Genomic DNA, 14,552 nt, shown 5'->3' on the forward strand with positions numbered 1-14,552 from the left:
GCTAATGGACAGCAGCTTTTATATAGAGTTAACCAGGCGCAATTGCTGTCTTAAAGGGCATCTGTCAGCAGTTTTGTAACTATGAAACTGGCTGACTTGTTGCATGTGCGTTTTGCAGCTGAAGACATCTGTGTTGGTCCCATGTTAATATGTGCCCGCATTGCTGAGAAAAATGAAGTTTTCTTATATGCAAATTAGCCTCTAGGAGCAATAGGGGCGTTACCGTTACACATAGAAGCTCTGCTCTCTCTGCACTTTCATTGACATGACCAGGTGTGATCATGTTTTCACTGCCTGGACTTATCAATCATAGTGGAGATGGTGCGACGGTTGCAGAGAGAGCAGAGCCTCTAGGTGTAATGGTAACGCCCCCGTTGCTCCTAGAGGCTCATTTGCATATAATAAAACATCATTTTTCTCAGCAATGCGGGCACATAGGAACATAGGACCAACACAGATGTCTTCAGCTGCCAAGCGCACATGTAACAGGTCAGCCAGTGTCATAGGTACGAAACTGCTGACAGATGCCCTTTAAAGGGGTTATCCCTCTTTAAGAACATCACCTGTCTAGAGGAAAAGTATCCGACTGCTGGGACCCCCACTGATCAAAAGAAGGGGGGCCTGGAGTGACGCTCCCTTCTTTCCCCTGTCTTTGTGATCAATGAGAGTACCAGCGGTCAGACCCCCACTGATCAGATAGTTATCATCTATCCCCTGGCTAGAAGTTCTTCTTCTGGTGGGACAACCCCTTTAAGCATAGCTCCCAACACTTGAATCCCTATTTAAGTTCTTCCCCCCAATCCACCAGGAATGCCTATTTTTGGTACATTTGGATAAGCCCCGCCCTCTGTGAGGCACATTTCAAGGGACGGTTGGGAGACATGCATTCAAGGGGCATTTCCTCTCAGCTGCTTGAAGTTTTCTACAGTTTCCATAATCATATATGTTTTCTAGCAAAACTGGGTGACAAGCAGTATGGCGTCCAAATGGGTTAACACCCAGCATTCCAAGACCCATAAACAGAGTCTGTGACCCATCTCCTGCTCCGCTATTACTACATAACTAGGCAGTCGATGAAAGCTGAGTGACAACCTGTGTGGGATCCGCCTTAAAGGGTATGTCCACCATATTACAGTTTGTACATAGATCTATTCTACATATAAAGTGGAGTCACTTTGTCCATATATTTCATTATTTGTTTTGTACTGTTACGAGTCTACGGAGCTGGAAAGGCGGCCATTTTGGTAGTCACCCAGTTTGCCAGAAATTGTGAATTTTTGATCTTCATCACGGAAACTATCTATCACGTCCCACAGTGGTATCTGTTTATATGCTACTAAATGAGAATATTAGTGCCATGGGGAGCAGCAGTTTTCATTTTTGGGCACTATTTTAGCAAGTTGCCAACTGACCACAAAAAATGCTAAGTGGAACCTGTGGTTTCTTATCAAAAAGTATAAAATAACATCATTTTCTGATACAGAAGAACTCATACGGGCGATATCCAGCATTAGTAATATTAGGAGGCAGTGCTGTATGAGCCGGGCGTCCTGTGTCTCACATTTTCTGAGACTGACTCTTGCACATCGTCAGTATTTGTTTTAGCACCTTCTGAACGTCTTCATCCATTTGGCCCTGGTGAGGAAACAGAAGTAGTTAGAGAAACTCACCCAAGTCAGTGGACCTAAGGTTGACCAAAGATGAGATCTCCATAAACCTAACAGGTTCCACCTACAATCTAATGTCAATGTCTAGTGTAAGAAGGTACAAGGAATCATCGCGGGTGATAGGTACGTGTCACCGAGGTTTCTGGCCTCGGTGGAGTAAGAGCCGGTTTATATGTATCATCAGCAGTTGCTGTTTGACACCTAGATACTTAGTATGGCTGTAATAGCTGATCCGGGACGGCTCTTACCGGGAGTAGTCAAAGTGCTGGGTGGGTGACTACTCCCCATGTTCCAGGCCGGGTTTTTCCAGGCATAAAAACCAGCCAGCACTGCCAGGTGATGAGGATTACCTCCGTCTGACAGTGGAGCTCAGGAGGTCTGTGTCCTGTGATATGAGGGCTATGTTGGGATCCGCGGCTTGAGCCGGGCTGGAGGGCTCAGACCCCTGTGAGGGCGAACAGGCCGCCTAACGCCTGCCTGTGGACTTGACGTAACACCCAGGAAAAAAGGTGACTTTTCATGTGTGTGAACGATCACCAAGCAACTTGCGTTTTTGTTTTGCTTTCACGTGTGAATAAACACTGATGTTTTGAACCAAGAACTTGTACTTTGCCTCTGTGCTGCACCCGCTAATCCTAACTACCAGAGCGAATCCCCACACTAGACACAGGGAACCGAGGCTCAGAGTCGGTCTTCTCAATGAGGAAGTCATTTGGAGAAGTTCTGCTATAGATGTAATCTAAATATACAAATGTGTCACTCATGCATTGTATTACTTACATTGTGGAGTCACTGTGTACATACATTACATTACTTATCCTGTACGGATCCTGAGTTACATCCTGTATTTTACTCCAGAGCTGCGCTCACTATTCTGCTGGTGGAGCCACTGTGTACATACATTACATTTCTTATCCTGTACTGATCCTAAATTATATCCTGTATTATACTCCAGAGCTGCACTCACTATTCTGCTGGTGGAGCCACTGTGAACATACATTACATTTCTTATCCTGTACGGATCCTAAATTGTATCCTGTATTATACTCCAGAGCTGCACTCACTATTCTGCTGGTGGAGTCACTGTGTACATACATTACATTACTTATCCTGTACTGATCCTGAGTTACATCCTGTATTATCCTCCAGAGCTGCGCTCACTATTCTGCTGGTGCAGTCACTGTGTACATACATTACATTACTTTTCCTGTACTGATCCTGAGTTACATCCTGTATTATACTCCAGAGCTGCACTCACTATTCTGCTGATTGGCAGTGGAAACAGGTAACAGTTGTTGTCAGACACATCTCATTTTTATTTCTCATCTTCCAAATAGGGCTGAAATTAGCCAATTCTCGGCAGGGCTTTCGGGCCAAACCCAATGTTTTGTGACCTCTTTGAAACTATTAGGCCTCTTTCACACGGGCGTTGCGGGAAAATGTGCGGGTGCGTTGCGGGAACACCCGCGATTTTTCCGCGCGAGTGCAAAACATTGTAATGCATTTTGCACTCGCGTGAGAAAAATCGCACATGTTTGGTACCCAAACCCGAACTTCTTCACAGAAGTTCGGGCTTGGGATCGGTGTTCTGTAGATGTTATTATTTTCCCTTATAACATGGTTATAAGGGAAAATAATAGCATTCTAAATACAGAATGCATAGTAAAGCAGCGATGGAGGGGTTAAAATCTTTTACCATGGTGATGGATCATGTGACGTACCATGTGATGACCGGAGTGACGTCATCACAGGTCCTTGAACTATAATTAATGCTCACCACAGGTCCTATTCAGTAAAGGTGACAGAAGCAGATGCCGGGCTACGCGATCAAGTGGATTAAGGTGAGTTAAATGATTTTTTATTTTTTTTAACCCCTCCAGCCAGTGTCGGACTGGGGTGCCTAGGGCCCACCAGTAAAATGTATTTTGGGGGCCCACTGTACGGATACATTCAAATATAATAAATAATCTAACAAGTTTTTTATATGAAAATAGGCTGGTTGAGGTGCTGTACATTGACTATATGTATGTAGTGCAGTAAGTCTACTGTGTTATGTACCACTTGTGCAGGTGGTGGGAGACTAGGGGCCCACCTTGCTCAGGGGCCCACCGGGGGATTCCCCTGTACCCCTGTCGGCCAGTCCGAGCCTGCCTCCAGCCCTATTGTACTATGTATTCTGTATTCAGAATTCTATTATTTTCCCTTATAACCATGTTATAAGGGAAAATAATAATCATCGGGGCTCCATCCCGATCATCTCCTAGCAACCGTGCATGAAAATCGCACCGCATCCGCACTTGCTTGAAAAACGCAGAATATAGAGCATGCTGCGATTTTCACGCAACGCACAAGTGATGCGTGAAAATCACCGCTCATGTGAACAGCCCCATAGAAATGAATGGGTCGGTATTCAGTGCGGGCGCAATGCGTTCACCTCACGCATCGCATCCGCGCGGAATACTCGCCCGTGTGAAAGGGGCCTTATAAAGCAAAATTCATGCACATAGTAACACGGTGCTTTACCTGAACAGCATAGAGCAGATGCATCCTGTAAACTGATACGATTTCTTGATGCTGTTTCTTGGTTTCCTAGAAGTATTAAATATTAAATCCGTGTCACAAGAATTTTACATACATTATTTCTACATAAAAACTAGACATAGACCAGTTTGTATGTTCTCCCTGTGTTTGCGTGGGTTTTCCTCCCACACTCCAAAAAGACATCCTGATAGGGAACTTAGATTGTGAGCCCCATTGGGGACAGTTGGATGCTAATGTCTGTAAAGCGCTGCGGAATATAGTAGCGCTATATAAGTGTATAAAATAAAATAAAAATAAATTTGCTTAAAGTGAACCTTATCTTAAATTATAGTAAAATTCCAATAATCTATCACACTCAGAAACACCAGTGGTGGATTGCTGGAAAATCAGAACGATAGGTGGTTTGAATACATAAATATACACTATATTTTAAAAGTATATGAATCCCCCCCCCCCCCCAATGATTGGGTTCAGGTGCTGCAGCCCCAACCATTACATCCAGGTGCATAAAATCCAGCACACTGCCATGTAATCTCCATAGAGAGACATTGGTCGTATATGGGTCATAATGAAGGGCTCAGTGGATGTAGACCTGGCATTGTCATAGGATGCCGCCCATGGTCAGACTGCTGGATCTGCCCATTACCTGTGACAAGGAGCTCAGCCACGAAGCAGTAGACCAGGAAAGCTCACAGAATGGCCCTGCCGTATGCTGAAGCGTGTGGAGATCTCCTATCCTCTGTTCTATCACTCACTACAGAGATCCGCACTGTGTCTGGAAGGGACATCAGCTCAAGAACTGCACATTGGAAGCTTCATCGGGTTCCCATGGCCTGGCAGCTGCACATAAGCCTACGATCATCATGCTCAATGCCAGCTGGAGAGGTGTAAAGCATGTCATTGTGTTCTCTGTAGGGATGAATTGTCTCTCACTATGGATGAACCTGAGTTTGGTGGATGCCTGGAGAACACTACTTGCCACAGTGCATAATACCCACTTGTGGTGAGGGAGGGGTAATGGTATGGGGCAGTTTTTTCAGTATTTGGCCCCTCATTTACAGTGAAGGGTGATGTTAATACTGCAGCACATACATTTTATATAATTGACGCCTCACCTTTGTGGTTACAGTTTGGGGAAGGTCCTTTCCTGCAGCTCATGACTCACAGCGAGCTCCATACAGACATGGGGCGATGAGTCTGGTGTGGAGGAACTTGAGAGTACTGACCTCCCTGATTGTAAGTCAGACCTTCTCCCCCGACCCCACAAGTAGGATACAAATTTCCACTGACACCCCAAAATCTCCTGGAACAGTGAAGGCTGTTAAAGCTGCAAGGGCCCCAATTCCTTCATAACATCCACTGTTTTGGAAAAGTCCACATAAGAGTGATGGTCAGGGGTCCACATACAAACCGGATTCCAAAAAAGTTGGGACACTATACAAATCGTGAATAAAAACTGAATGCAATGATGTGGAGGTGCCAACTTCTAATATTTTATTTAGAATAGAGCATAAATCACGGAACAAAAGTTTAAACTGAGAAAATTTACCATTTTAAGGGAAAAATATGTTGAATCAGAATTTCATGGTGTCAACAAATCCCCCAAAAGTTGGGACAAGGCCATTTTCACCACTGTGTGGCATCTCCCCTTCTTCTTACAACACTCAACAGACGTCTGGGGACCGAGGAGACCAGTTTCTCAAGTTTAGAAATAGGAATGCTCTCCCATTCTTGTCTAATACAGGCCTCTAACTGTTCAATCGTCTTGGGCCTTCTTCGTTGCACCTTCCTCTTTATGATGCGCCAAATGTTCTCTATAGGTGAAAGATCTGGACTGCAGACTGGCCATTTCAGTACCCGGATCCTTCTCCTACGCAGCCATGATGTTGTGATTGATGCAGAATGTGGTCTGGCATTATCTTGTTGAAAAATGCAGGGTCTTCCCTGAAAGAGAGGACGTCTGGATGGGAGCATATGTTGTTCTAGAACCTGAATATATTTTTCTGCATTGATGGTGCCTTTCCAGACATGCAAGCTGCCCATGCCACACGCACTCATGCAACCCCATACCATCAGAGATGCAGGCTTCTGAACTGAGCGTTGATAACAACTTGGGTTGTCCTTGTCCTCTTTGGTCCGGATGACATGGCGTCCCAGATCTCCAAAAAGAACTTAGAATCGTGACTCGTCTGACCACAGAACAGTCTTCCATTTTGCCACACTCCATTTTAAATGATCCCTGGCCCAGTGAAAACGCCTGAGCTTGTGGATCTTGCTTAGAAATGGCTTCTTCTTTGCACTGTAGAGTTTCAGCTGGCAACGGCGGATGGCACGGTGGATTGTGTTCACTGACAATGGTTTCTGGATGTATTCCTGAGCCCATTCTGTGATTTCCTTTACGGTAGCATTCCTGTTTGTGGTGCAGTGTCGTTTAAGGGCCCGGAGATCACGGGCATCCAGTATGGTTTTATGGACTTGACCCTTACGCACAGAGATTGTTCCAGATTCTCTGAATCTTCGGATGATGTTATGCACAGTTGATGATGATAGATGCAAAGTCTTTGCAATTTTTCGCTGGGTAACACCTTTCTGATATTGCTCCACTATCTTTCTGCGCAACATTGTGGGAATTGGTGATCCTCTACCCATCTTGGCTTCTGAGAGACACTGCCACTCTGAGAAGCTCTTTTTATACCCAATCATGTTGCCAATTGACCTAATTAGTGTTAATTGGTCTTCCAGCTCTTCGTTATGCTCAAATTGACTTTTTCCAGCCTCTTATTGCTACTTGTCCCAACTTTTTTAGGATTTGTTGACACCGTGAAAATTGGAATCAATGTATTTTTCCTTTAAAATGATACATTTACTCGGATTAAACGTTTGATCTGTCATCTACGTTCTATTACAAATAAAATATTGACATTTGCCATCTTCACATCATTGCATTCAGTTTTTATTCACAATTTGTTTAGTGTCCCAACTTTTTTGGAATCCGGTTTGTACTTTTAGTCATATAGAGCATATATTTACCATGCTGCTGAAGGTGTCTAGGCCCAGAATCCCCAAGAAAGGCATCATCTGAAGCTCCATGGATCTAATGCAATATCTGTTTTGGTGCCACACACCTATCATCTGCCATTTATAATTCTGGTGCCTTCCAATGTGGCAAAGACACCTCTGAGTCTCCACCAGCTACCTCTGCACCCCTAATAGCTACTTACATGGCTTCCACTTCTATGAGCCGGTGCCAACAGCAGTGTCCCCATGTTATTATCTATAGGCTCCAGTGTGGGGACATTGGACCATAACCGACTATTCAGGTGTTAGGTACACTTTACATACGTATCAGGTGGTGGAACTCTTGTTGGAGTAAATATGGAGAAGAAGGACTTACCACCAACTGGTTCTGCAGTTGTTTGACCTGTTGTTGTAGAGATTCCAGCTGCTGGCTTTGCCGCTTGGGAGTGCTTGTGGTGAACGATAGCTGGGAAAGGCTGTTTAGTGCATCTTTGAGTTTGCTCACTTCCTTCGAGAGCTCGTTTATCTAGAAGATCATGTATTCATCTTAGTAAAGCTCCTCGTACGATACTTAACAAACACTCACACTATAGGTCAAAAAACATTGTTCCTACATAGGTACAAGGTCAGACTGACCCACCAGAATACCAGAGCATCCTACATTGATATGATAACCCATCAGTCCCTTTCATCATGGGGTGCAATGAGCTTCCAGAGGGGGTCCATGAGTGCAACATCTGAGGAGCCCAGGACTAGAGACAAGGATAAGGTGATAAATGACAAAGATCAGAGACCTTTCTGGTTCCAGACATCATATTAAGAGCCTGGAGGCTAATCACAAGTCAGCAGGCTTGTGTAGATACATCTTCTGTGTGTATATGATCACAAAGACTTATTATTATGACCACTTGTGGGAGGGGACTGATAAAGTGTTATGTCATAAAATGGAATTATCCTACGGTTTCAGAACGGTTATTAATTTCATTAGAGTAGTAGCTGTTTGGTCACCTCTCCATTAATATCAGTACAAGACCCCAGGACATTGGTGGAGGCCTTGGGTCTACACCCTCAAAAATGACATATCATGATTTATATCACGACTTATACAAGGACTTGTATCAAAAAAGTCCATAATAAAAAAAAACCTAAAAGTGTTCACCAACCTTTTTGTCTTTGTCTTCATCCATTTTTGAGGTATTTTCCGATAACCTCTTCATCTCGGTCAGGTCTTCCAGCACTTTGTTGAACTTCCTCCTAAGCTCGCCAAGCTCTTGTTCTTTGCTTTGTAGCTGTTCCTGCATAGAGTCTTTTTCTTCCTTCACTTGCGACAATTCCCTTTTAACTTGCTCATTCACCATAGAAAATGTCTCTCGTTCCTTCAGCAGATCGCTCACTTGTGTAGATAAGGCGCTAATGTCATCTTCTAGAGACACCTGGCGCTCAGCTAATAATTGTTTGGTCACCATGGATTCCTGGACTGCAGACTTTTCTTGCTGTAGTTCATCTTGTAAACTTTTTATCCTGGATTCTTGAGTAGTGATCTGCTCTCTCAGCTCATTTCTTTCCACTTCCATATTTTCTATCGTATGTTTAAGATCTCCAACCACTTGCACATTTTCAGTTGCCATCATGCGCCCCTTCTCCTTGTCCAACTGTTGCTTCAGCTCACACACTTCTTCCAATATTATAGCGTGCTGCGAGGCCAAATCCACTAAATCGTTCTCCACTTTCTCTTTGCTTTCTTCGACTTCTTCCAAAAGCTTTGCATGTTCTTCCTTGTGGATGAAATCTGACAAGACCTCAAGTGATGCTTGCCTAGTCTTTTCAAGTTCCGCCTGGGCTTCACTGTATAACAGAGTCAAGTCATTCACTTGTTTGGTCAAGTCATCTATGGTTTTTGTCATGTCCTCTTCCACTTGACCGTTCTCCACTGGAGACATTTGCTCCGTCTTTCTTTCTAATTCCTTCTGTAGGCTTTCAATTTCTTCCAGTAATTCTTGTTGCTTCACATTAAGTTTGGCGTTCTCCTCGTTCAGTTTCTCTATGACAGCGCCATAAGATTTCTCCATCTCTTCTTGCTTCTCTATGGGCACCAAGTTGACGATACTTTGGGTAACGACATCTATCTGGTGCCTCAAATCATTCATCTCATTCTCTTTCCTTTCACTTTCCGCTAGGACCTCCTGGTATTCTCTCTTCAGAGCTTCAAATTCTTCCAGCACCAACAAGCTTTCCTCGCTCGTTTTCAAGACTCCATCTTCTTCTTGCTCCACTCTTGACATCCTGTGTAGATTTGGCTTGAAGGATATGTCTTGTTTCATATCACTAGGGGATCCCTGAGACTGAAGGTCTATATCTGAAGCCACCTCTGAAGTTTCCGTACTGAGGGACTCTCGAAAGCTTGACTGGATCTGAGCTTCCAGGCTTTTCCTTTTGGTTTCGGACTCCTCCAATTTCATTTTCATGTCTTCAATGGTCTTTTCCAGCAGTTTCATTTTGTGTTCGTTGTTAAATATTTCAATCTGGGACTCGAAAGATGTATCGGAGTTATCGGAAATGACTGCTGGAGATTTTCCATCTTGGCTTTTGGCAACAGATAGGTTTAAGTCAGTCTGCGTAGAATGGTAGGAGTCACAGCTTATATCTGTTAATGCCTCGTTATTGACTTTCTCCTGCAATTGATATACATATTAGTATTGTTGAATATTTTATACATGGCGCATGAAGATAATGTTTCCCAGTTCTAAGAATTCCATCTAGACAGACTTAAAGGGATTGTCCACTTTGGAGTTGTTTAAAGGCTCACTTGATGATAAACTAAACAAAGTTATTCTGTGACCCCTGCCATCAGCTACAGTATAACCTATGCTAAGCCTGACAATAAATGTTCAATTTCCCTGCAGTGCCACCACAGGAGAAATGAAGTATTACAAAGTACCCATTCATATTCATGGTTTGCCTGTAATAAAGAGCTGCCAAACCCCTCAAGCTTATGAATATGATTTTATGGGCATGATCCCAATTTTCCAAGATGGCAGACTGTAGCTTACCATCAGGATGACCACATAAATATTATATTGTCGCCAGATCTTGTTGACTTCAGTCAGCAGTCCGAGAAGTAAAGATCTTTTATGGGTTTGAACTGCGATACCAGACATAACTCATAGTTAAGAGTGGAGCTGTTTCTTAAAAAAAAAGGTAGATCCTTTTTGCTAATCCTGGACAATCCCTTTAAGCCCTCCAATAAAAGGAAAAACAGCAGGCTAAAGAACGCATTTTCAATGGTACAAACCTGTAACTTCTCTTGTAATTCCTTGTTTAGCAGTGTTAGAGAGGCCACCTTTGCTTGCAGCAGTGAGATTGTGTCTTGGTGCTCGGCCTCTGAGCTCACATCCAGCAGACTGTCTTCTATAAAGTGAAAAGCACCAATGTGATTACTACTGCCAGTACAGAATCAACAAAAAAAGGGAATAATAAACCAAAAAAAAAAACATAGTTGCAAAATAGAGAAGAAGCCCTTGAGATGCACACCTGTGTTTCTTCATATCATTTCTTATATAGGCTTGTAGCCAAGAAAGAGAACCATCTCGACAGCGCCACCTATTGGAAGTGCCCCCCTATGAGTCAAAATCTTTGTTGGAGAGTCAGATTTTGACTCATAGGGAGCCATTTCCAATAGATGGCGCTAGATCGAAGGTTCTCTTTCTCGGAGAGATACCTTTTTGCATATTTGTTTCCAGGGGTGGACTGGGAACCTAAAGTGGCCCTGGAAAAAATACTAAAAGCGGCCCATTGCATAGTGGGGTCCAAAACGATGGAAGGCAGGGCCAGCAATACCATATTGTGGTACATCATACCGCCCCAACAGAGCCAAATACCATCACAAAATACTGACACCAACAGCACAAAATACATCCCCAAAAATGTCCACTGGCCGTGAGGACGACTCAGGCAGCCCCCTGGGAATCGGCCCACCGGGAAATCTCCCTGTAAAGTCTCTGGCCAATCCACCCCTGTTTGGTTCCCATGGAGCATTGCAATTAAAGGGTTTGCCTCATATCACCATTACTAAGGCAAGATGAGACACAGTCCTGACCACCAACGGGAGCTACTGAAACAACGAGCACCAGGGCGCTCTGCTATTCGCCGACCAGCTGGCGGCCGGGACTGTATCTCGCCTTTGTAATGGCAAAATGAGACAACCCCTTTAAGTCTCCACACAGGACTGGTCTCTTTAACCACTTCCCGCAACTGTAACGCCGAAAGGCGTCATTGCGGCGGCTCCCCCAGGCTACGCTAATGCCAATAGGCGTCATCTCGCGTGAGCCGAGATTTCCTGTGAACGCGCGCACACAGGCGCGCGCGCTCACAGGAACGGAAGGTAAGAGAGTTGATCTCCAGCCTGCCAGCGGCGATCGTTCGCTGGCAGGCTGGAGATGTGTTTTTTTTAACCCCTAACAGGTATATTAGACGCTGTTTTGATAACAGCGTCTAATATACCTGCTACCTGGTCCTCTGGTGGTCCCCTTTGTTTGGATCGACCACCAGAGGACACAGGTAGCTCAGTAAAGTAGCACCAAGCACCACTACACTACACCCCCCCCCCCTGTCACTTATTAACCCCTTATTAGCCCCTGATCACCCCTGATCACCCCATATAGACTCCCTGATCACCCCCCTGTCATTGATCACCCCCCTGTCATTGATCACCCCCCTGTAAAGCTCCATTCAGACGTCCGCATGATTTTTACGGATCCACTGATAGATGGATCGGATCCGCAAAACGCATCCGGACGTCTGAATGAAGCCTTACAGGGGCGTGATCAATGACTGTGGTTATCACCCCATATAGACTCCCTGATCACCCCCCTGTCATTGATTACCCCCCTGTAAAGCTCCATTCAGACGTCCGCATGATTTTTACGGATCCACTGATAGATGGATCGGATCCGCAAAACGCATCCGGACGTCTGAATGAAGCCTTACAGGGGCATGATCAATGACTGTGGTGATCACCCCATATAGACTCCCTGATCACCCCCCTGTAAAGCTCCATTCAGATGTCCGCATGATTTTTACGGATGCACTGATAGATGGATCCGATCCGCAAAACGCATCCGGACGTCTGAATGAAGCCTTACAGGGGAATGATCAATGATTGTGGTGATCACCCCATATAGACTCCCTGATCACCCCCCTGTCATTGATTACACCCCTGTCATTGATCACCCCCCTGTAAAGCTCCATTCAGATGTCCGCATGATTTTTACGGATGCACTGATAGATGGATCGGATCCGCAAAACGCATACGGACGTCTGAATGAAGCCTTACAGGGGCATGATCAATGACTGTGGTGATCACCCCCCTGTCATTGATTACCCCCCTGTAAAGCTCCATTCAGATGTCCGCATGATTTTTACGGATGCACTGATAGATGGATCGGATCCGCAAAACGCATCCGGACGTCTGAATGAAGCCTTACAGGGGCATGATCAATGACTGTGGTGATCACCCCCCTGTCATTGATTACCCCCCTGTAAAGCTCCATTCAGATGTCCGCATGATTTTTACGGATGCACTGATAGATGGATCGGATCCGCAAAACGCATCCGGACGTCTGAATGAAGCCTTACAGGGGCGTGATCAATGACTGTGGTTATCACCCCATATAGACTCCCTGATCACCCCCCTGTCATTGATCACCCCCCTGTCATTGATCACCCCCCTGTAAAGCTCCATTCAGACGTCCGCATGATTTTTACGGATCCACTGATAGATGGATCGGATCCGCAAAACGCATCCGGACGTCTGAATGAAGCCTTACAGGGGCGTGATCAATGACTGTGGTTATCACCCCATATAGACTCCCTGATCACCCCCCTGTCATTGATTACCCCCCTGTCATTGATTACCCCCCTGTAAAGCTCCATTCAGACGTCCGCATGATTTTTACGGATCCACTGATAGATGGATCGGATCCGCAAAACGCATCCGGACGTCTGAATGAAGCCTTACAGGGGCATGATCAATGACTGTGGTGATCACCCCATATAGACTCCCTGATCACCCCCCTGTAAAGCTCCATTCAGATGTCCGCATGATTTTTACGGATGCACTGATAGATGGATCCGATCCGCAAAACGCATCCGGACGTCTGAATGAAGCCTTACAGGGGAATGATCAATGATTGTGGTGATCACCCCATATAGACTCCCTGATCACCCCCCTGTCATTGATTACACCCCTGTCATTGATCACCCCCCTGTAAAGCTCCATTCAGATGTCCGCATGATTTTTACGGATGCACTGATAGATGGATCGGATCCGCAAAACGCATACGGACGTCTGAATGAAGCCTTACAGGGGCATGATCAATGACTGTGGTGATCACCCCCCTGTCATTGATTACCCCCCTGTAAAGCTCCATTCAGATGTCCGCATGATTTTTACGGATGCACTGATAGATGGATCGGATCCGCAAAACGCATCCGGACGTCTGAATGAAGCCTTACAGGGGCATGATCAATGACTGTGGTGATCACCCCCCTGTCATTGATTACCCCCCTGTAAAGCTCCATTCAGATGTCCGCATGATTTTTACGGATGCACTGATAGATGGATCGGATCCGCAAAACGCATCCGGACGTCTGAATGAAGCCTTACAGGGGTGTGATCAATGACTGTGGTTATCACCCCATATAGACTCCCTGATCACCCCCCTGTCATTGATTACACCCCTGTCATTGATCACCCCCCTGTAAAGCTCCATTCAGATGTCCGCATGATTTTTACGGATCCACTGATAGATGGATCGGATCCGCAAAACGCATCCGGACGTCTGAATGAAGCCTTACAGGGGCGTGATTAATGACTGTGGTGATCACCCCATATAGACTCCCTCATCACCCCCCTGTCATTGATTACCCCCCTGTCATTGATTACCCCCCTGTAAAGCTCCATTCAGACGTCCGCATGATTTTTACGGATCCACTGATAGATGGATCGGATCCGCAAAACGCATCCGGACGTCTGAATGAAGCCTTACAGGGGCATGATTAATGACTGTGGTGATCACCCCATATAGACTCCCTGATCACCCCCCTGTCATTGATTACCCCCCTGTAAAGCTCCATTCAGATGTCCGCATGATTTTTACGGATGCACTGATAGATGGATCGGATCCGCAAAACGCATACGGACGTCTGAATGAAGCCTTACAGGGGCGTGATCAATGACTGTGGTTATCACCCCATATAGACTCCCTGATCACCCCCCTGTCATTGATCACCCCCCTGTCATTGATCACCCCCCTGTCATTGATCACC

At 45.3% G+C, this 14,552-nt stretch overlaps 1 protein-coding gene across 4 annotated transcripts in view; it reads right to left on the reverse strand.

The window, feature by feature from the left end:
* Positions 1-486: 486 nt before the first annotated feature.
* The window catches only part of RAI14 (retinoic acid induced 14), a 155,146-nt gene continuing 141,080 nt past the window's right edge, over positions 487-14,552 (reverse strand). For 3 of the 4 annotated variants that reach the window (XM_040420997.1, XM_040420996.1, XM_040420994.1), the window contains 5 exons: positions 10,519-10,634; positions 8,390-9,898; positions 7,603-7,752; positions 4,191-4,256; positions 487-1,635 (listed from right to left, as the gene is read on the reverse strand). In XM_040420997.1, coding sequence (XP_040276931.1) covers positions 1,558-1,635; positions 4,191-4,256; positions 7,603-7,752; positions 8,390-9,898; positions 10,519-10,634 — 1,919 coding nt within the window. In that variant the 3' untranslated portion in view covers positions 487-1,557. The remainder of the gene's footprint in view (positions 1,636-4,190; positions 4,257-7,602; positions 7,753-8,389; positions 9,899-10,518; positions 10,635-14,552) is intronic. The other variant, XM_040420995.1, reaches the window with a different exon arrangement.

The sequence above is a fragment of the Bufo bufo genome, chromosome 2, assembly GCF_905171765.1.
Source record: "Bufo bufo chromosome 2, aBufBuf1.1, whole genome shotgun sequence".
NCBI classification, from domain to species: domain Eukaryota; kingdom Metazoa; phylum Chordata; class Amphibia; order Anura; family Bufonidae; genus Bufo; species Bufo bufo.